General features: G+C 32.1%; 2 protein-coding genes across 2 annotated transcripts; both read left to right on the forward strand.

Annotated features, from left to right (window-relative positions):
* Window positions 1-3,568: 3,568 nt before the first annotated feature.
* LOC137644291 (uncharacterized) lies at window positions 3,569-9,466 on the forward strand. Its single transcript, XM_068377283.1, has 6 exons — window positions 3,569-3,701; window positions 6,040-6,117; window positions 6,836-7,168; window positions 7,677-7,750; window positions 7,940-8,095; window positions 9,238-9,466. The coding sequence occupies exons 2-6, from the start codon at window positions 6,045-6,047 to the stop codon at window positions 9,295-9,297; spliced, it is 696 nt and encodes a 231-aa protein (XP_068233384.1). The 5' UTR covers window positions 3,569-3,701; window positions 6,040-6,044; the 3' UTR covers window positions 9,298-9,466.
* An 8,788-nt stretch (window positions 9,467-18,254) lies between these two features.
* LOC137644300 (uncharacterized) lies at window positions 18,255-23,298 on the forward strand. The gene is made up of 6 exons (XM_068377291.1): window positions 18,255-18,347; window positions 18,640-18,714; window positions 21,235-21,390; window positions 22,024-22,118; window positions 22,386-22,544; window positions 23,096-23,298. The coding sequence occupies exons 2-6, from the start codon at window positions 18,642-18,644 to the stop codon at window positions 23,150-23,152; spliced, it is 540 nt and encodes a 179-aa protein (XP_068233392.1). The 5' UTR covers window positions 18,255-18,347; window positions 18,640-18,641; the 3' UTR covers window positions 23,153-23,298.
* The last annotated feature ends 990 nt before the right edge of the window (window positions 23,299-24,288 follow it).

Consider the following 24,288-nt stretch of genomic DNA (forward strand, 5'->3'; position numbering starts at 1 on the left):
GCAGTCTATCCATAAACCTTAAAATCTGCAAAACAGCCGGTAAAATTATACATTTTTAGGTTTATACATTACTGAACTGGCACTTATGGTAGTATGTAAACTCCTCCACAAAGCTGGACACATTACTTTCAGCATGTAAGAAAAAGCCAATTCTTTAGAATCTGTCCTATCAATTGCATGATTTTACATCACTTGTAATAATTAACTTATATAGGTATTTATGGAATAGAATATTAAATAACAATATGTCAGAAAACACGAAACGATTCGATATATTGATGACATAAAACGTCTGGCTCGAAAACCAAAAGGTAAAAAGCTCTCTTTGATAGATTAAATAGGTTGTTGCCATCAAGATATTTGATTTTGGACACTGAAAAGGACTGCAGAGAACCGGTTTGCATTTGAAGAATATAAAAGAACGTGTTTATTAAGTGATTTAAATGCAATGCTACGTGACACAATATACATATAGAACCAAATGATATGTGGAAATGCATTGAGGAAAGGCCTTGATTTATAAAATTAAGATTTTAAGGTAGAAACATTCATAGCCTATTTAGTGAAGATAAAAGAAAGAATGAGGACAAAATCTATCAGATTGAGTTGATAGACCGAAGATAGAAGAGTTCCTTAATACACAATTTAAGAATGACGAATGACAAGATGCATTTTGAGCATTCTTTACTTGAAGCAGAATATAAAGTTAGCAAAAAAGTGAAAATGTGACTCGAAATGTAAAGAGAAAATTCATTTGAAATGAAGGAAGAATAGCAGAACGAGAGAAATATTGTTAGAATCAAGAAAACGGAGGTGAAATGGTTACTAAAGAAGTATGTACAATTTGACATAGGGTACTAGTAAGCAATGAACCTTTGTGTATAAAAAAAGTAGGATGATAGAATACAAAAAGGTAGTAGTGGGAAAGCAAAAATAGCAAGGCTTTACGAAGGAAAAAGGAAGATTGCTCTGTCTTCTAAGGTATAACCGTAAGACAGAAGAGTAGCTTATGTACAAGTATAAAAGAAGATGAAAGGGAGATTGAAAAAGATGAAAATGAGACTGAAAAAGAAGAAAAATTAGGAAAATACATGGTGGAAAATAATAAAGTTTTCTAAAAGACGGTAATAGAAAAGCTGATTGATGACATTAGCAAATAGATTTCTAAATAAAACAAAAACCAATAGGAGAGGTTATGCCTAAAAAGAATTCATAAGCAGGTTGATTGAACATATGTTTTTACAATTTTGTTGAAAGTGGAAAATATAAGAGGGCAGAAGTGAATGACGCCAAAGTGAAACGGGTTATTCTAAATTTGAATTGAAAAAGGTAACTAGGAGGTTAAAGGATGGAGAGACATCCTGTGATAGCGGATTACAAGAGATGTTACTGTAAAATGCTAAAACTATCATTAACTTGCTGACTAGGATGTGCAAGGTATTGCTGGGGAAAACCAAGGCTCTGAAGTTTGGGTTTTGGTAGCATTACTGGAAACGTCCCTGCCATGCAACCTGTCGGGTGGCAGTTCAAGACAAACTGAAACTCGATAGTTTCTAACAGTGTCTGCAGTCTCACCATCTTTGTGAGGTACAGATGAGTGGGGGGAGTTTGATGGAGCCTATAGGTCTACCTGCTGAGTCATCAGAAACCATTACCTGGAACTCCCTGGTCCTATCTTGATATAGAGGAGTCTTGGGCGTTGATCGTACACACACACACATATTTACATACACACACATATATATATATAATATTATATATATATATATATATATATATATATATATATGTGTGTGTGTGTGTGTGTGTGTGTGTGTGTGTGGTTAGTCTCTGGGGCATTAACCTGTGATTTGCCTCTGTCATTTATGATTAAAAAATGGTCGAGAAAGATAACTATTTCTTTGAGGATAAATGAGAGTAAGAGTAAGGTTACGAAGACAATGGAAACCACAAAGATAGGAGGATAATATTACAAGGGATGGTGTAAGAATGGTAGATTTTATTTCCTAACGTATCATATACGGTATGAGGATATAGATTAGTTAAAGAATAGGTGAAGTGAGAAGGACGAAAGGGTTGTACAATAAATTCGAACGCCACATGAAGAATATATGAAGACTGTTGAACCACCACTATTTTATGAACATGAATACAGTTTTTTTCGGGAAAAGTTAAAGTTTTAGATATGCTTTGTTAGCTTGTAAATATAAACAAATACCATGTAAAAGTTGAGTAAAATATTCATTATCACACGATGAAAATAAACCTTTGAATTTACCATGATCTATACATACTTAGTAATAATAAAATGTTCTCAATTATTGAAATATCCTCAAAGATTCAAGAATTCTTAGCTCCCATACATTTGAACTATTTTTAACCACCTTTACGGTAGCTGGTTAACATTTCATCCAATTCATAGGTCTTTCTCTACTGGTGAAGGTCCTGAGGATCCGACTTCAGACTAATCACAGCAGTGGGACCTTGCACTTCGTGAGTAGGGAAAGTGGGACCAACATCAGTATGAAAAAAGAAGAAAAAACACACACACACACAAAACGTTGAGGATAAACTCCTTCAAGCTTTCTGTGTGCTGACATAATTTACAATTTGCACCTTGATTTTTGTTACTTTGGAATCGCACTACAATTCACCTTTGGACCAATTCTTTTCTTACACTTTCCTTCAGGCTTGAGCGTAATCCATACATTAGACATCCCGACTAACCAGGCTTCTCCTAAATGGGTCACAGAGGGGATGGCTTGAGCTTTAGTCCAAACAACCGCAAGACTTATGCCGGGAGCACACTAGCGACTCTGTGTCGCCACAAAGCCACAGCATCGTGTGGCGGGGATGTGATCTCCCATAGGTTTCCATTGTCTTCAAAGCCACGCCACGCCTGTGGCGGGGATGAGCGACAGAGAGCCACAGTCGCTAGTTTGCGCGGCAAAACTTAAAAACAATGGAAACCTATGGGAGACCACATCCCCGCCACACGATGCTGTGGCTTTGTGGCGCCACAGAGTCGCTAGTGTGCTCCCGGCCTGAGAAGAATGGCTGCAAAAGAACGTTAGTCGTTTATTTCTAATTAATATTCTTATAAAGAGAAATTGAACTCTAAAATTGATAAAAATCTTCTGAGCTAGGGTACTTTGACAGAGAGCAATGTGGCTCCTGGCCATTTTCAGGAATGAACAAAGATCCTGCTTAATTCATTCGTCAATAAAAAGTAACCCGATTACGAATTGATTCTCGGCCAAATAATAATGAAGAGAAAAGAGAATAATAATCAATTGCGAAATCTTTTCAAAGCATGAAAATTACTGAAACAAATAAAAATAGAAAAAAAAAAACGAAAATTATAAGGTACTCCTATCTGATACAATGCCACAAAGCTTTAAACAATATAACAATGTAACGAATAAAAACACAATTACTTTGAAACCTTCGTGTTTTAATGACGTAGTATGCGGTTAATTATGACCTATATTGAATGTAGTTAAGCAAAAATAATTGTATTTGACGTCATAATAGCATGAGTGTTACGTAATACTCTCACTGAATGGGTACTACAGGTAAAGTATTTAAACGAGCGACATCTCACTTAAGTACAGTACACCAGGAGTCCAGAACCTGGTAGGCAGAAGAATTTCCCTTTACAGTACAAGTAGCAGATTTCGACTCTGGTCTACAACCAAAAGGTATCTATTATTTTCGTAAAGGTTTTCATCAAGTTTCCTGGTGTTTATTTTTTAACTGACAAGTTTAAGTCTTTCCATTACAAGATTTACTGTAATTATCTTGTAGCGACCCTTCTTGAATAGTTTTGAATTGATATAATTCCCTCTTAACTTTCACATTTCCCGATAGTTTCAGCTACGATTCCCACTTAAAATCTTGAAATCTGACAAGGCATAAAAGAAAGAAAAATTTTCCTGCTATATTATCTTCATTAATTTTCTTTCAAATTTAAATTCGTCCACTTGAGAGTATCTAAAATAAGCAAGAAATAGAGGAGATACAACGTTAATAGGCAGTTATCAATATAAGGTTTTAGTGAATTAGACAAAACTTTGCATATGCTCTAGCAAGAAGAGGTTAAGGGTCAACCTAACAACAGACAATTAATACAAATAATATCTAATTCAATTTTCATCTTGATGTTTTTATCAGTTTTACACAAATACACACACACACACACACACACACACACACATATATATATATATATACACATTATATATATATATATATATATATATATATATATATATATATATATATATATATGCCTTAACTTCTCAATGATTATACAAGGAAATATACACAGCATTTATAAAGCACTATTTTGAATTTGAAGAACGCTAATATATAACTTCTTTCTCGATAATTTCAACTTTATAGAATAATAAAGCTAATCCTCTAGGGATAAATGATGTTCTCAAACTCGCAACATTGCTGATATTTTTATCAAAATAACTTATCATGTTTATGCAACAACTATACGGAAGTAGAACATTGCCTAATCTTAGAATGTGCATACATCACAATCTTGAAAATACTCGATTTTTTTAAACATTGTATGCAATAGCCTTATACAAACGAAAAGGACACAATTCCAATTATTCTAACATAAAAACTAGACATTTTTACATTTCATGAAACAAGTGTCACACAAAATTTCAGAACTAAACAGGGGACACTAACGTAATATATATTTTCACATTCAATTATGTTCGATTTCAGTGCAAAGAGAAACTCTCCTGTAAAGATGAAATGTCAGGCCTAAGAACAGACACAACGTTAACGAAAAAACAATTTCTTATTGCGAAATCTCTTGTAAAGATCAATTTGCCCATAGAACACAGAGGTTAGGTCTAACCCACCTGCGGTCTTAAATTAATGCCACATGTGGCCTTCTGAACCATCAAGTGCAGCCTCCTACGACCTTTGATATACTATATGTATGTGCAGTACATTTTTGCTTTGACACTGAATATCGTGTGTTTAAAATCGTTCTATGCACATACATATAAGTTCAATGATGTTCCTCCAAAAGAATGGAAGGAATTTTTTTTTCTTTAATTCAATGAATCTCAACTTATTACAACTGCTCGATGCAATAAGAAAGTGAGTGATTTTTCCAAAGTGAGTGTTTTGTACATCATCTCACTGTGATCTGTATTAGTTTTGGATGAATCAACAATTCCAGTGATTTGGCGTAAAATATTATTTTATTCCTGCCTTAACTGATGATTATCAATTGTACGAAAAACAGCTTGCCTTAACCTTAACGGAAGAGGCCGGGACCACACATTTTAACAACTTCTAAGAGCAATGTCACAAAGGACTAAACTTTACTACCTTATATGATTAGTGTATGCATTGATGGTGCTCCAGCTATGATGGCTAAAAACTAGGGATTTATTGAACATTTTAAGAGAGCAAATAACTGACTTTTTCAGTGAAAACAAATAACATTGTGTTTTAACAAATAAAATTTCTTTTACAGAGATGTTGCAACTTTATGAGATGTGATTGTATAAAAATCCCCCACTTGCCTATAACATATATTTGAAAATTTAAAATTCTTGATGTTTTTTAAGCTATCTTTTTTATAAAATTAATATCAATTCACTTATCAGTTGAATACAAAGAATCTACTTGCTTAACTAAAGTAATTTGAAAATGGCATGCAATTGATATTATTCATTAACTTATTAATTTGAAAACTACGTACAAACTTAAATGAACTATTTAAAAATTTGGTTTTCAACACCATTCATGAACTGATCACTTGTATAAAAAGTACTCATTTAATTAGAATATTTGAAAATGTGATGCTTTCAATTTTTATAAACCAGTCACTCTTCCATTAGATTACTAATAAATTATCTGGAGGGTAAAAGAAACCCAAAAATTCTCTGCGGCCTTAATGAGCAATGAGGAATTGTAAGATGGCCTTCACCCGAAAAAAGAAATTCCCCATCCCTGGTCTAACCAAAGATATCCAAATTATGGTCTTTTTCATCATTTCAGGCAATATGATGAAACTGGCTTTGATCCTTGTCCTCTTTGCAGCTGCAAGCATCACCTCCGGCGATCGTGACCGTAAATGTAAGATGAATATTTCTTCCGTTGACATCTTTTAACGTAATTTTCAAGTGGAATGAAACATTAATAATCACTAACACTAAGACGGGCGAAATCTAATTGAGGCCCTTTGCGTCAACAGGCGTAGGGGGAGATGATGATGAACACTTCAAACAAATTTTTATTGAAGAAAATGCTAATTGCAAATTTCTCACAAGAGCAAAAGACACTATCTTTTCTTAAAGAAAGACAATAGCCTTTATTATTTGGTTAAACACAGTTTAATCCTAAAGTTGTTATTTTTCATTGGCATTCAACTGACACTACCGTTTTCACATTTTAAAACTGACAATAGCGAGCCTTATTCCACACTAATCATATTTCCCTTTACATGTGTTTTTTGTAGGAAAAAAAATTATAATCTACATATATATATATATATATATATATATATATCTATATATATATATATATATATATATATATATATATATACATATACGTATATATATACATATACATATATATGCATATATATATATATATATATATATATATACATACACATAATACATATTTATATACGCATATACATATATACTGTATATACATACATATATATACATACAGTATATATATATATATATATATATATATATATATATATATATATATATACATACATATATGTCAAAACTCGATACAAAATTTCTTACTAACATAACTATTTATTGACGGAAAGCTTGCGCCACCAACGATCAAGGATGCCAATGCGAAAAGCTATTGGGAGGACGCCATGGATTAGTTGGAGGCGGTGGGGATAAGGAACGAAGCGGGACTCGATTTTATAAGCAGGGAACATGGTCAAGTGGGGGAGGAAAATGGGCAAATGGAGGAGGAGGATGGGGAGGAAAATGGAAAGGAAGGAGATCAGTAGACGAGAACGAAGAAGAAATAGAAGAACAACAAGTACAAGAACGAGAAAAGAGACATTCAGTTAGAGGTGGTAAGAAGCAGGAGATAGAGGCCTGTGCAACAAAGACAGGAATCACAATTACAACTCCATCGCCATCAGGTATTAGTGCTTTACATGTTTACTTATATTAAATTTCTATGAACACGCAAATTCACATATTATATAATCTATATAAATGCACGCACACACATATATAGATAAATATAGCTATCTCTACCCACGTATTATAGATACATATTTACACAAACGTGAAGATGACATAAAAGAAAAATAAGAATATAAGGAAAGAAATACGGAATAATGAGAATAGGAGTGATACTTCGTTGATGATAAAAGTATAACTTGTCCAATAAGATATGAATAGGAGAATGAACCAGAATAAAAATGAAACGAAAACTGTAGATTTATCTGGATTATTATCAGGTTTGGGAAGGACTGGGTGGAAAACATTGTTGCAAATAAATTTAGGAATTCGTAATTCTAGAAAATATCTTTTAAACGTGTTATATACAGAAGTATTCGTGCATGTTTATATTATTATGTGTGTGTGAATGTTTATCTGTTTACGTACCATTAAAAATAGAATTCTTTTTCTTTTCGCAACTAGAAGGTACAAAGCCACAACTCCCTGATGAAATACGCAATTGTCTGATTGAAACTCGACTGACGGACAAGTCTATGGTGAGCAACTTTTCCTCTCTTATTGTCGAATCTGTGCCACAGATTCACTTAATCGTACTCGATAAGTTTCCGCAATGTTTCATTCATATCTGCTAGCACAATTATCTAGATTCTTCTTAATCACTCTAGCAGTGAGTGACGAAGTTAGTCGTCATAAGCAGGTCTCATTAAGTACATCTTATTCTGCAGGTGAAGGATTCAGTGCTCGACCAAACTGCTTTGATCACTGCACTTACACAAAAGCTCAGTAACAACAGGCGAGTAACTCTGACAGCAGACCAAGTCAGTGCTATTACTGGTCAAGTGCCCCAGTGCGACGAAACCACAGCATCGTCACCTCTGAGAGTAAATATGATTTGTTTCTTGAAGTGTTACCCCATCCCCTTCTCTTGTTTTCTCTCCAAGAAAAGCAATGATTTCAAAAATTTCTTTCCATAGACATACAAAGATTCTTGGAAAACTCAATTTCACCTTCAAATACTCAGCCTGACAAATTTAAAGCTAATTTCTTTTCATACTCTAATCAGAAGTGTACAAGTATTTGTAGCAATGCAGGCTCCCAAACTCCACAACTTACATTAATCACATATTCTTCCATCAAACTATCAATCATCACTCCATCCTCATGGTTTATTAAACCCCATCAACCTTTCAATAGTTTCATTTAACCACTTTTCAATGTATCATTAATGTGGTTTTATCTGTCAGTTAGTTACTACTAGCTTTCCTCATTCGTGTCCCGAACTTCACAGCATCACTTGTAATTGTATGCATTCCTCCTTTGAAGGTTTTAGCCCACTTTGAACTTATATTCACTCCATTGCATTGGGTCCCTTTTTATTCTGCCTGGCAATAGATCTTAGATATCATAACTGACAAATGGAACTTTCTCATACGCCTTTATCTACAGTACTAAATCTCATCTCTGTCTCTTTTGGTATCGCATTTCCCACTATGTAAAGCTGAGAAGACCTTTTGTGTATGCATAAGTCTACCATCAAAAGTTCAACATTCTAACCCATTAATCTACTAACTTTTTCTTTTAATCTCGACGGGTAATGCTTTCCATCAGTACAATTTCCTTTTCCCAAAATGGTAAATTTATTCATAAATTCATATTTTCTGATGTAATGAAATTTATGGGCCACGTGATTGTTTATATTTCTGCTCTATTTAATCCTTCCACAGGTGTATATCATACAAAGCTTCTTGAAACAGTTTATTAGTTTATGCATTTTAATCATCAAATAAAGCACCTGTTACTTGTCAAAGGTTGTGCGATGTATGACTATAACTTGAGAAGAAAAATAAGTTCCAGTCACTTTGACCATAGACTACTGAGTTAAATAATACTCATGTTATAGTTTCCATTAAGGATACCTATTGATATGTCAATCACTGTGACAGATTCTCCTTTTCCCTCTACATTTTGCAAAATTAAAATGCGCTGATAATAATTCATGTTTTTTCTTTCTATTTTATAACAGTACTTGGAATTTGAAAAATGTATGGTGAATGAATGCAAGAAAACATTGACTACTTCGTAAGAACTCTCCTGAAGATATTGGAAGACGTCCTCATGAATAATTTCGCTGGATTGACTATTCTATAATAACCACCTTTAATAGATTATCTTTTGGTATTAAATTAGCACAAAAAAATTATCAGAAAAAGCATTCAATTTCAGGTCTACTTAATAAATATTTTGCAAAACTATTAAGTATTATTATTCAAAGACCCAATAATAATCTAACAAAATTGATTAACTCTAACCTCACTTAAAATTATAAATTCTCAGGTTCCAAAACAATAAATTTTCAAAGAAAAATACTAAAAATAAAAAAAAATCAAATACATAATACCTTCAGTTATAAAGAACAGTTCTGGAATTTTATATTATTTTTGGCCCGTTGGCAAAAAGATTTATTTACATACCTATGTAAAAGCATATATTCAAAACAGTGAAAAACCAAATGATATGCCTATCAGAGATTGCACATTTCCGCTATTGTAAAAATAATTTTGAACACAGCCATCAATAAGAAATATATAACCCCATTTTTGACCTCATAGACTAAAAAACGCCGGTGACATCCAAGCAAAAGTGTTCCCATCATGGTACAGTAAAAGATCAAACCAATGGAGCATTAATGCCATCACCTCTGTACACCCATTATGAATAATCATATAAAGTTTTGTCTAATAAAAAAAAAAATTAATCATGTAAAGATAGGACGATCCATGCGCTGATAATTTTACAATTCAGACTTAATTACTTTGTGCAACATAGACGTAAAGGAATGCAAGCAAAAAAGTGGCATCATAATACTACCTGGACTAACAATATAAGCATAAAGCTGAGAAAAATGCTTAATGAAAAACAAATCGTATACAATAATGGAAGCGATCAATAGCTGACTATTTCATGAACGCCGAAAATAGCCATAAAGATTGACAAAATATGAATTCTGGAAAGTTATCCAGGGCGATCATTGAAATATGCTCAAGAGTGATTAAAAAAATATTTTAAAATCGTATAATAATATATAAATTCAAACATGTTTCAGAACACACCAAATGGGGATTAAAGTCTATGATTACATCCATTTTTCTAACCACCAATTCATAAATCTACGTAATAAACTTGTTATCTTGCGTTGATTTTCTGCATGCAACACCTATCAATGCTCTACGAATAGAACATGGAGTTGAAAAACCAACAACATAAAAAATCCAACAATCTAATCATGTGACCCTGGGCATTTATGGAAATACTTTTTATGAATAGTTATTTATCAAACCTTATGTATAAAGAAAAAATAATTTTAGCTAAAAAAAATTGGTTAACAGCTTATGTTTAGAAAAGGAATAACAGAAAAGTTTCATTTTGTTTAAAAATCAATCCATATTAAAAATATTATGAAATATTTAAGATCTGAAATACATTTAGGTTCAAAATTATATCACAAGCTATGAATGTTGTGGGCGATTCCCTTCCGGAAATCTATCTTGTTTTCCCGAGCATACTTAGGCTATTTACAACATGGTTGTCTTGGTTGCTGTTTTATTTCATGACTTACTAGAACTCCTCTAGAACATAACTTCTTTTTTCTTTAAGGCAACAGCTTCCTCCTTTTTCAGTGTAGCGATCAGTTTCCAAATAGAAGGATGATGGCTATAAAGAATATTGCAAATCATTGTGCAATCCCTCTAAGCTCTTATTAGATCTCAGTAACTGTTTTATAACTCTTCCTCGAACATTCTTAGACTCGATAAAAAGTTAGTTCCATCCTTATCCCTCGTCGGCCTCTTGCTTTGTTAATGAATGTCATTTTAATATAAGCGATGTATGCTGGTGGTAAATCACAGTCGTCCGACAATTCAATAAATACTTCGACAGCATCAATTAAAGGAAGAAAAGCTAATGCTAAAGCTAATCTTCTATATACCGTTGTCTTAGTCCTAGGTCAAATATTATCTTAAAAATAGGCTGATACAAAGGAAATAGACATGAACTTATTGTTACATCTGGAAACTTTTCTGAGCTCTAAAACAGTTCTTCGTGAAAAAATGCCTTTTAGGGACGTAAATGTCCAGGAACGCAAAAGTCCAGGAAGCAAATGTCCGGGACGCAAATGTCCTGCCACCATATATATATATATATATATATATATATATATATATATATATATATATATATATATATTATTGGATTTCCTTTGATTATGTGAATGTACAAGCCGTCTTGGTTCCAGGTTTCAACTTAAATTTTAGGCTGAAATTGTAAGCCTCCATGGTCAACTCACTATCAGATACATACAGTAACTCACTGCTTGTGTAAACAGAGGTGAAATGGATTTATTTTTCTATAAACGGATCATCATTGCAGTCTGGAATTAAACAAGGGACTGTCGAAGGCGATACAATGCAGGCAACACTAAGCATGGAATAAAGTATCTGGTAGTCGATTAACTGCAGTGAATTATAAACAAGCTCACAAAGGAGTTAAGATACTGTAGATCATACATATTGCATACAGTATGACATAGGCGAACAGATATAAAGAAAGAATTATGATGATGATATAAAGAGAAATTGAAGAGAATAGGCAACCTTCCTGCTCAGGCAGAGAAGACTCTGGGACAAGGAGAGGGACATATTTGATATATATATATATATATATATATATATATATATATATATATATATATATATATATATATATATACATATATATATATATATATATATATATATATATATATATATATATATATATATAAAGAGTAACGTGTCTATGTAGTATGAGGCAAGATGAGTTTGACAAGAATCTCAATACATAAGACGGAAACTGTGAAAGCATTAACGTAAATAAATGAAGAAATTTAAGTTGAAAAAGAAGATAACGGAGCGACTGAAGCCGTTTTTATAAAATCCTCAGAATGGGTTAAATGAATGAGAGGAACAAAAAAGAATGTAATATTTGAAAAGACTAGAAGGGAATACGCTAAAAAGATGAAAGCCTATAGACTTTCTGGACTACTAAATGACTTAATAAAAGCAGCACGAAAGCTGATTATCGATGAGCTTATCCGAATATATGGAAACCTGAAATAGGAGGAAATTGGAAAAGAAGATTACGAAAAGAGTATAACAGTGATGATATAAAAAGTAAAAGAACGCACTGCAATCTGAAGATTACAGGATAAAGAGGAATAAGAGTAAGTGAACATTATTATTATTATTATTATTATTATTATTATTATTATTATTATTAGTGTTTGCTAAGCTACAACCCTAGTTGAAAAAAAGCAGGATGCCATGAGTCCAAGGGCTCCAACAGGGAAAATAGCACAGTGAGGAAACAAAATGAGGAAACATAGAATACAGTACCTTAGTATACCTTCAAGGAAGAGAACTTTGACCCAAGGCAGTGGAAGATAATGGTACAGAGGCCATGACACTACCAAAGAATAGTGAACAATAGACTGATTTTGGAGTGTCCTTCTCCTTGAAGAGCTGCATGTTATGAAAATATTATGAAGGGCGTTAGAGGAAATGTTATCAGTTCAGTGTCTTGACAGAGAGGACTGAAACAAAGACAGTTTCTATAAAGACGCAACTTCAGTAAAACTATCTGTAGGAGGTATCAAAAAAAGAAAAAAGGGCCTTTGACAAGGTACGAAACAAATATGAGAGAATTACGAAACAAGAAGGAACCAATAGTGTTACTTTATTGGGACACAATTTCGAGGAAAATACATTGGCGGTTGGACCATCAAGATTGGATATAATTATTGGTATCCATTAAGGATGCTCCGGCCCTTTGTCACTTATCACAGCAAAGGAGATCTATGAAAGAGCACCGAAACTTAGACAACTGGAAGCTGTTGGATGCAGATAAAAAAATATCTTGTGAGGACCAGCATGAAAAAAAAAAAAAATGAAAAATATCTTAAGCGAAACGAAGTACTCAGTGACAAGAAAAGAAGGAAATAATTACATAGGAAAGTAAGTAAGTGATAACTTAGTGATGAATACCGAATGTAAAAGATGGTGTCACAAGGTATGCTTTAGGTAGCCAAATATACATAGGATAAGAGTTTTATCTGAACACGAAAAGTAAATGGTGAGCCTAAGGAAATGGTGGACTCTGTTGTGATTTAAGATTAAGCTTTACAAGGGGTAGAACATTTCTGCTAACTCTGAAGTACAACTAAGTTTGAGTTAAAGATTGAAAGGGCACCATGAAAAAGGATAGTTGCAGCCTAGATGAAAACGAAAGACAAACAGACTAGTGGTAAGTAAGATTCTACTGATAGGTATAATAAAGGCTAATGATATCTAAAAAGGATATCATGTACATAGGGAGGTAACAGAACAAAAACTTTAAGCAAATGGAGAGTCAGAAAACTTTGGTAAAGCGAACTGAATTCCTACATGAACAGTATTATTCTTTTACCATTAATTGAAAGCAATCGGTTTTTTTCGATAGTCTAACAATTTCACGTTGCTGGTGGACGTTTAAGGATGACTCACAGGTGTATAAATACGGCTTCTGCGAATTAACGATAATTTACGAGAACTCTACAACTGGAGGTTCCTAAAGGATATGACACAGTACAATATCCAATGGCATTCCTTTTTTCTTTTTGCCAATGACATGGCACAAAAAGTAACAATGATATTAAAAACATGCAAGGTTATATTATTACAACTCCATTTAATCCATAAAGGGCATTGTTGGAAGAAAGACAGGTAATAAATTAATTTAATGACAACAATTGTACGAGCTGGACTACAACATGAAAACAATGCACTTTATCGTTCTAAACCTGGCTTCCGGTTGACAGCGATCAAATCGTGGTATAGATGCAGGGATTTAATTGTTTCGCCTTAATCAAGAATACTATAGAACGAAACTTCATGATGCTGGTAAACAATGAGGCTCTATTTCTTTTATGTATATAAAGGGTGGGTAAAAAATATTAATTACAAACGACAATACACTAGCCTGCTGTGGTGTCTGGTGAGGGTTGATGTGTAGGATATATTACGTGAAACTGCGATAAATGGGTAACATTACTTCTTACATGATTTTCCTACCAAGATGAATTACAAATGGTAGTTTCCTTATGGATTTCCTTATGATATAGTTGTATGTATACTAACCAATACTATTCTTGTTATGTCCGATTTCTATTTAATAGTTAAATTCCAACGATGGTGAAAAACTCTTCATTGTTGAATAATACAAGGATCTAAGTAAACATCAAACTTCAGTTATTTGTTAGAAAATTATTTCAATCATCTTGATGAAATCCAATTAGAAAAATAGCTTAACAAAAGAAAACTACCCAATTGAAATGACGCTGGATATTGCAGGATAATATCAGACGGACTTAATAGATTATCATGTTGATAGTCTTAAACTTTATCATAGTGAAAAAAAAAAAATATTCAATTTGACCTGGTTAGATATGAAATTTTTATGTTAAATCTAATACATCACTCAACATCCCAAAAACACAAAGTGGTCTTTTGGTGAATAATTTATAAGACCAGTTTATTTGTTTTTTCACTATAACAATAGCTTTTATATATATATACTGTATATATATATATATATATATATATATATATATATATATGCATATATATATATATATATATATATATATATATATATATATAGACACACACACACACATATATATATACATATATATATATATATATATATATATATATATATATATATATATATATATATATATATATATATAAATATATGTATATATATATATATATATACATATATGTACATATATAAATATATGTGTATGTATATACGTATATATACTTAAATATATTATATACACGTATATATATGTATGTATATATATATATATATATATATATATATATATATATATATATATGATCTATAAATGTGTAACATTCGATAACAGAATTATCATAGTCGCTCTTTTTCAGCTGATCTGGCAAAATTAACGGCATCTTTCTTACTTATAATTTTGAGCATCAAAACCCTACCCTACAAACTTGAAGGTAATAATCGTAATCTTTTCTATTCATTTAGAAAACATCATGACAGCTAAAAAGAATAGGTGAATACCTAACCTAATCTAAAATGCACTCTGAAGACTGCAGAAATGTCGGATGAATTATTAGATGATACATTTACTTTCGCTAAGTTTTTGTGTAAATATTATCTTCTCCAGTCAAAACATTACACTCCCATGCATATATGATAAATAAAAAAAAAAAAAAACCCACTCTCAAGAACATTAATATTTATTTTAGCTTTCCCTGTATTGGCACCATTTAATCTGAGTAACAAAATTGTTGCACAGGTTTAGATATATCTGGACCTAAGGAGATTTTTCATAATGTTGATTTAATTATGTATTCATGAGTGTTATTTTACTTGTAATAAACAAACTTTCTCTCAAATATATGGTCTTCTGGTGTGTTTTCTTTTGTCTCCTGCATTAGCCAATACTTTTATGGCATTTTATGAAACAAGCTTTTACCAGATATTTTAGATTTTGACATTACTTATGCAAGATATGTTGATGATGTTTTTACTGTTATTCCGTATTCTCTTAATATTGATAACCTATTGGAGTCTGAATAACCTCCATCCTTCCATTAAATTCAAAGTTGAAATAGAAAACGATCATGAATACCCTTCTTGGACAATCTTGTAATCTGTTTTGAAGCTGGCAGTCCTAGATTTAAGTTCTACAACACAGAAAAGAAACTAACTCAGTTTATATATATACATGCAATTTCGAACCACACAAGAACTACGAAATTGGTGGTTATTTCAAACCTATTTGTGACTATGAATCTATTGAATATGAAATTAGTTATCTTAAAGAGAGTTTCAGAAAACATGGGTATGATTCTGAGGTTTTTGAGAAACCTCATCTTAAAGCAAGAAAAACATACTATGTAGTAAAAGAAAAAGAAAAGTTTCTAAAGGATGACTCCCGCCTAAAAAAAAAAAAAAAAAAAAAAAAAAAAAAAAAAAAAAAAAAAAAAAAAAAAAAGAGTTAGGTATACAAAAATTACTTAACGGTTAAAAAGATGTAGGTAAAATCAGAGAAAATAAAAATGAAGCATGTACATATGAATTACCATTTAGAACACGTGACCCAGCTTATGTAAGAGGGTCAGCAAATTTCCAAAGAAGAAAAAGAAAAAATCGAGGTGCCATTAAAAGAGCAGTAAATTAACATTCTTTTAAAATGACAGGAAAATCATCTAAAAGATTTTAAGATTATTGACAAATTAATGCCAAGGATTGATACACATAGACGAAATCTGGTTGAAGTTGTTTCAATTAATAAATTAAAGAATGTTAATATTTATGATTAATTCTAACTCATAACTTCTATATCTAGATAATATAATCGAGAATAATGTAACAATGTTGAAAAGTTGTTTATGGATATAAACAAGCCGCTTTGAATGTTGAGTTTGTTTTCGCTGACGGTTTTTCTATCGCCCTATACACCTTTTATGACTCTCTTTTTAAAATTCATAACTATTTGCGTTCTGAAGAGGAAGGGAGATGCCCCTTTGAAAACTAGAACTACATTTATTTTTAGTGAATTGAGATTTATTTCATTTATCATATATACACGCTAAATGTGCATTTTATATTAAGCATATATATATATATATATATATATATATATATATATATATACATATATATATACATATATATATATATATATATATATATATATATATATATACATATATATATATATATATATATATATATATATATAAACTGCAATCAAACCACAAGGATAAACGAAAATAACATGTGAATCCTGACTGGTTTCGTTTTCTACCATTCAAAACTTTATCTGGAGGACTGATACATTGACATATTCTTACATTATACTGTATATGGTACAGTGACAGACCGCACAATAATTTCATAAAATATCAAAAACAAACATAACCATCTGTGTTTGTGACAACAGGCCTTCGCCATAGTGGGAGAAGCTCATATTATATTATACTCAACGCAGAGAGAAATGCCGATAGGGAAGGACATTTAATTTGAAACAGATTCCCACACTGATCCCACGGGCTGCTCTCCAACCTCTCTCTCTCTCTCTCTCTCTCTCTCTCTCTCTCTCTCTCTCTCTCTCTCTCTCTCTCTCTCTCTCTCTCTCTCTGACTTTTCTTCAAGGAAGTACCTGTTCATGTAATTAATAACTGCCTTAGAATGGCCATGAAAGTGGCCATATGGCAAGATTAAAGCAGTGAAATGGTCCATCGAGAAAGTATGTGCATATCACTGTACGTAGATGCAGCATCTGCCATTTAAGTGTGGGAGGGACCCCGCCGCTCATATGCCACCCTTATGAATGGGGGGAAACCTTTATACAGAAAAGACCCCCTAAATTTTATTTCAATGGTGATGTGGAATAATAATTTCAGAAATACATAAACTCATATGGATGCAGAGAGAGAGAGAGAGAGAGAGAGAGAGAGAGAGAGAGAGAGAGAGAGAGAGAGAAAGAGAGAGAAATAAATGTATCTTGACACTTCTCTCCCAATCAACAGGAGTTGAAGCAATATTTTTCACCTATTTTTATATTCGTGCATTAGTACCAAATTGAAATATATATAATTTACCCATCATATTGATAATTAACAACCGAAAACACTCATAAGTGATTATTTAGCATATCAAATTCTATGACAAAGCATGTATGGAATAAAAATCCCAAGCATATCAAGAGGAGATTGCTTGATCAAAAGGATGTCGGTTCACTGGTTACATAAAGAACTAATCACGTTGTCAGTAGCATCACGAAACCATTAAAATTTCTATCAGAGAGTTTCTGTTGATCAGAAACGGAAGTATAGATAACTATTTCCGGCACTTAGCAAACAATCGTGATGACGCTTCATTATTCAATAATTGTGATCTAACTCTCAGTCAGTATTTAAACACCAACGGCGTTTACCTACAGCTGCCACATCCCACTCTGACAGAAAACTGTTCAGACCTCTCCTCTAACATCGATATAAGTAACAGGTAATGTTTGACATTTTTCAGTTATGTTTGTGCTCCACTTTTTTGTGACGTCATATTCGAGGTACATAAAGATCGAAATCAACCCATCTACTATGATAGCCAAAGCCTAAATTTGTACCACATGACCATATATGAGAATTGTATTAGTGACAAAACCCTGGTAATAGGTTTCACAACCCACCGCTATTTATATATTTGACTAAAGTCTGTCAAATATTACTACTACTGGTTTTATTAACTAGCAATTACTTATTAATAGAGAGGAGTTCAATATATGTTCCATCTTTTTCAGTTATGAAGATGAAACTGGCGATAGCTCTTGTGGTTCTGGTTATCGTGAGTGTTAATGCTCACCGAGGAAAACATGGTAATATGAACTTTATTTCGTTGGAACAGTATTACTTTTTATTTCTATTACAAAATAGGAAAATAATCATTTCTTCCTTCCACTTAAGGTAAGATTATGGAGAGCAATGCCTCAAATGCATTTGGTTAATATCATTATTCATCCTATGTTAATTTTCTCTATAAAAGATCATTATCTATGGTTAATATTTCCCAAATATTTGCATATTTCCTCGCTGAAAAATTGTAAATATTCAGTTCAATAATATTTACATTTAAATAGTTTTTCTCTTCATTGCATAAAAAAAAATTTACAGTTGCATTACTAATGTCAGGATATTAATTTGAACAGATAATATTACCACTACATTAATAAAAAAAATGTACATGAATTTTCAAAACCTATATATATATATATATATATATATATATATATATATGTATATATATATATATATATATATATATATATATATGTATATATATATATATATATATATATATATGTATATATATATATGTATATATATATATATATATATATATATATATATAGATGTGTGTGTGTGAATGTGTGTGTTTTTGTGTGTATAGGGAAATACAAACATTTTAGAGATTTCTAGGCTATAGAGGATGAAGGTTTTACCATATATCAGTTAGTTTTACTTTTAATTGCAAGAAACTCACATTTCCACTAAACAATATCGTAAAGAATACTGAGCAACAAATAAGGCAGTAAGGTTAAATTGAATATTCTTTAGAAATAACTGGCACAAAAGAGATTTACATATCATAAATACGACCCCTGCTGTCCTCGATTCGAACCTATATCGTTTTTGATTGGCTGATGGGTTACAATTAACTTCTCTGATCTGGTTAATAGTACTTGCATAAAATTTCGATTTAGGTATAAGTTACTTTCAAGGGGTTGAAAATTTAATACTTCGGTGTTATTTATAGCTCATTATATAAAAACATTAATATGCCATGTATGTATGTAGTATATATATATATATATATATATATATATATATATATATATAGATATATATATATATATATATATATATATATATACATATATATATGGGCACCATAGTGAGTATAGGAATGTGATATCTGATGTTCCACAAGGCAGTGTTCTTGGCCCATTACTTTTCATACTATATACACATGACATGTGGTTTGGCCTAGAAAACAAGCTTGTTGCATATGCAGATGATGCGACTCTCTTTGCATCAATTCCATCCCCTGAATGTAGATCTTGGGTTGCTGAATCCTTTAATAGAGATCTAGCTAAAATTAGTGCATGGTGCAAATTATGGGGTATGAAGTTGAATCCTAACAAAACTCAAAGTATGATTGTCAGTAGGTCAAGGACAGTGGCTCCTCAACATCCGGATCTCAGTATTGATAATGTTTCTTTAACTTTGTATGACTCATTTAAAAATCTAGGTGTGATTCTCGACGACAAATTTACTATTGAAAAACACATTAGGTCTGTCTTCTACAATTGCAAAAAAAAATTGGCTAATTGAGAAAGTCTTTCAAGATTTTCGGTGATCAATCTATTCTGAAGAAGTGTTTTCATTCTTTCATTCTACCTTGTTTCGAGTATTGTTCTCCTGCCTGGTCTTCAGCTGCTGATTCTTATCTTAATTTGTTGGACAGAAACTTACGGTGTATTAAATTTCTTATTCCTGATCTAGATATTAATCTCTGGCACCGTCGTTCAATTAGTTCATTATGCATGTTGCATAAGATTTTTCAGAACTCTGACCATCCTTTACATTCAGATCTTCCCGGACAATTCCATCCTGTTCGTAATACTAGGCAGGCAGTTAATTTTAATAGCCAGGCCTTCTCCATGATGAGGCTCAATACTACACAGTATTCTAAAAGTTTTGTTCCAGCTGTGACCAAGTTGTGCAATGATCTTCCTAATCAGGTAGTTGAATCACTAGAACTTCAAAAGTTCAAAGTTGCAGTAAAGGTTTTTATGTTGAACAGGCAGACATAAGTCTTTTTATAGTTTATATATGACATATCTGTTTTGTCGTTGTTACTATTTTCAGAATTTATTGTTAATTTGTTCTCATCATTTATTTATTTCCTTATTTTCTTTCCTCACTGGGCTATTTTTCCCTATTGGACCCCTTGGGTTTATAGCATCTTGCTTTTCCAGTTAGGGTTGTAGCTTGGATAGTAATAATATATACATATATATATGTGTGTGTGTGTGTGTACACATGGACACACGTGCACACACATACTGTATATATATATATATATATATATATATATATATATATATATATATATATATATATATATATATATTTATATATATATGTATATATATATATATATATATATATACACTGTATACTGTATAAATTACATACTGTATATGCACATACATATCTGTATGTGGAGTGAATAATTACAGCACACTATTAAAGAGCAACTGATATAAAAATATAAGATGAATCTCTTTGCCTCCCTAATGAACGGGAAACTTCAAAAGGGTATGTCATTCCAGGTCACAGATGCCCTCGTAAGAATAATAGCCCGCAATGCCAATGCCGTAACCTGCTGAAACCATCACATGACGCAATGGAAGAAACACGGCGACTGATGAGGGAGGCCATTGCAGCCTGTGAGCTAGATTTAACGACGCAAGTTTCCGTTGGGCGAGGTAGGACTATCGAGTGTTCATCCTGTGGTGAAAGTAATGCATAAAAAAAGAAAAAAAAATGTGCGTAAAATAAATACCAATCCTCGTTGAAGGAATGATACGATGTGGTGCATATACTTAACACAAATGTATGTATGGAAGTATGTGCAGTACTAAAAGTATGGCAAATATAATATAGAAAAACAAATCTTATTTTTAAAAATTTCTTCGAACATCGCATACACACACACACACACACACACACACATTATATATATATATATATATATATATATATATATATATATATATATAAAAGAGAGAGAGAGAGAGAGAGAGAGAGAGAGAGAGAGAGAGAGAGAGAGAGAGAGAGAGAGGGAGAGAGAGAGAGAGAGAGAATAATATAAACAAATGTATAAAATATTATCCTGTACTTTACTGAATAACTATTAAGACAGAGTATCCTAGAAATATCCGTCGAATGTATGAGCAAAAGGCCAAGTGGCATAATAAACATCAGCTAACCTTACTTAGTTTTTGACATTCATGACCATTGTTGTTGACAAGGTTGAAAATTGAATAAAAATGGCCACCCTAAACCACCACAAATAAACATTGCCATACGACAAATTCCTTTCTATTCCGCTATTCCAGGTTGGGGTCATGGCTCCCATGAGCATTACCACGAATATATGTCAGATGAATTCAAGAACTGCGTTAGAGAAAAGTTTCTGGATTCTATGGGATTTGTAAGTATTTACTTAAATGTGTCTCATCAAAATATATCTAACATATTACATTTCATAGGAAAACAATGATGAACATTTAGTAACTAGGTACATGATTTAATAAAAAAAAAAAAAATCAATTGAAATCTTTAAACAGCAAAACATTCCTATTTTTTTTCTAAAATCCTAACATCTTAAATCAACATTCATTATTCAATTGCATTTAAATGTAGATATTTCTAGAAAAATATCTTCCAAATTAGAGAACTAAACATAAAATTTTTCAAGGTGGACGCATCAGGAAACATCAACGCTACTGCCGTAGCATCACAGTTTACCGCCATAATTGATGCTAACAAAGGAACCAACATCACAGATGTTCAAGTTACGGCCATCATCGATGCAGTACCTGGATGCATCACACAGGCCGGAGGAAATCAACTCCAGGTAATTGGTGTAAATAAGACCTCACATTTCCATAATTCCTGATCAACATAACAGGGCTCACATTGCATTCTTTAGTTTAAGAAGCAAAGGTCATTTCTGATTCAACATCCAATAGAAGTACAAGGCTAAGAAGTAGAAGAGTGGGGGCTAATGAAAAGGGAACAATACAAAAGCAATAGCCCATTAGTAATTAACCATACCACTGACGTGTCTCTCTCATATTCTTAACATCAGTACCTTGTCCTTTATATTCCTAACCTCAAAAACCCACAGAACTGGTTCTTTAGGTAATGATGACTTTGTTAATTGTTTTATATTTTGAGGGAGATGTTAAACAAACGATTTATGAGGCTAACAAATACTGTAATGCAAGAACTTGGAAATGCTGTTCAAAATAAGAGGGAGGATGACGAATATTGTATTCTTGTATCTATACATTTCTTTTATATAATTGAACGATTACATCTTCGTAAGAAAATAGGGTAGCCCTTAATCTTCCCTACACTGAAAGAAATGAAATAGTTCCAATTCAACTTTCGATCTCTTGACAGATGCGTGACCTTCACCACTGCATGACGACGGCCTGCGAGACAGCATTGGCGAAATAGTAACAAATCGTCCTCACTAAAACCACAAGCGACGTTGGAACTATGGAACTTCGAACAAGTGAAATGGCTTTGGTTACTATTAGGAAAACTCATATATCACAAGTTAAAAAAAATAGATCACTAATTCCCAACTATCAATTTCAATGAAAAATTATGAAATAAAATTTTGGCATCATTACATTTAGGTCTTTCTATTCATAACTTTCCAATATAGATAACCATAAGAAAAGGCGAAAAACAAATACCGAATGTCCTGTTGAGGAACAGTTAATGGCTGGAAAAGTTTTCGACATTAGAAATGCAAAGAAAAACAAATATGAAATTTACTTCTTTACCTTTGAAATGTTTTTACTTCGAAGACGAAGAATGTTCCCTTATGATGAAATTCCCTGACATGACAGGATTTTAGGAAAATCACACATAAACACACATTTTATATGATAATTCTATCACTAACACTTGTGATTTAAATTATTTCAAATAAGTCACAAATACACTTGGATATCGAATTGGCTTTAAACCATGAAATCTAAGCCCTACGTGAAATTCCCTTAATGGTAAATATTTCTGCCCGGTCAAGGCTCGAACCTATGACCGATAGAAATAAGGATAACCCTTAGACTACTTAGACCACTCAGCTGTAAAGATATATATATATATATATATATATATATATATATATATATATATATATATATATATGCGTGTGTATATATACAATATATATTTACATGTATTTATACATGCATAAAGTGTAATGGAGCACTTGTGACTAAATGGTTAAATTGTTATGTAAATATAAGTCTGTAAAAGTCAAAGGTCCGCGAAAGGGAAAATCTCGTTCTTTAGTATGAAGGTAAAGGAGAAAAACGCTATTTTGGTAATTATATTAACACAAAGTTATTTTGTGTAACAAGGAAGGCTTCTATGGTAGAAATTTGTTTTAAGAATGTGAAACAGATGACAAGAGGGCTAATAAGGTAGAACTGTAAGGGTTTAGACAAGGAGGCGTGTGTGTGGATCAAGTGCTTCTGTGAATTAGTTAAGAGAAGTTTCAAAGCCAATATTGGAGATTTAAAAAATATTACAAAAAACTAAAAGAAATTCAGTCATATTGAGGTAATAAATGGAGACTT

The sequence above is a fragment of the Palaemon carinicauda genome, chromosome 1, assembly GCF_036898095.1.
Source record: "Palaemon carinicauda isolate YSFRI2023 chromosome 1, ASM3689809v2, whole genome shotgun sequence".
Lineage (NCBI taxonomy): Eukaryota > Metazoa > Arthropoda > Malacostraca > Decapoda > Palaemonidae > Palaemon > Palaemon carinicauda.

Coding starts and splice junctions, on each gene's coding strand:
- LOC137644291 (XM_068377283.1), top strand. CDS start 6,045: ATGATGAAACTGGCTTTGATCCTTGTCCTCTTTGCAGCTGCAAGCATC. Junction 6,118..6,835: donor CGGCGATCGTGACCGTAAAT/GTAAGATGAATA, acceptor ATTGACGGAAAG/CTTGCGCCACCAACGATCAA. Junction 7,169..7,676: donor TACAACTCCATCGCCATCAG/GTATTAGTGCTT, acceptor TTTCGCAACTAG/AAGGTACAAAGCCACAACTC.
- LOC137644300 (XM_068377291.1), top strand. CDS start 18,642: ATGAAGATGAAACTGGCGATAGCTCTTGTGGTTCTGGTTATCGTGAGT. Junction 18,715..21,234: donor TGCTCACCGAGGAAAACATG/GTAATATGAACT, acceptor ATGTCATTCCAG/GTCACAGATGCCCTCGTAAG. Junction 22,545..23,095: donor CCGGAGGAAATCAACTCCAG/GTAATTGGTGTA, acceptor ATCTCTTGACAG/ATGCGTGACCTTCACCACTG.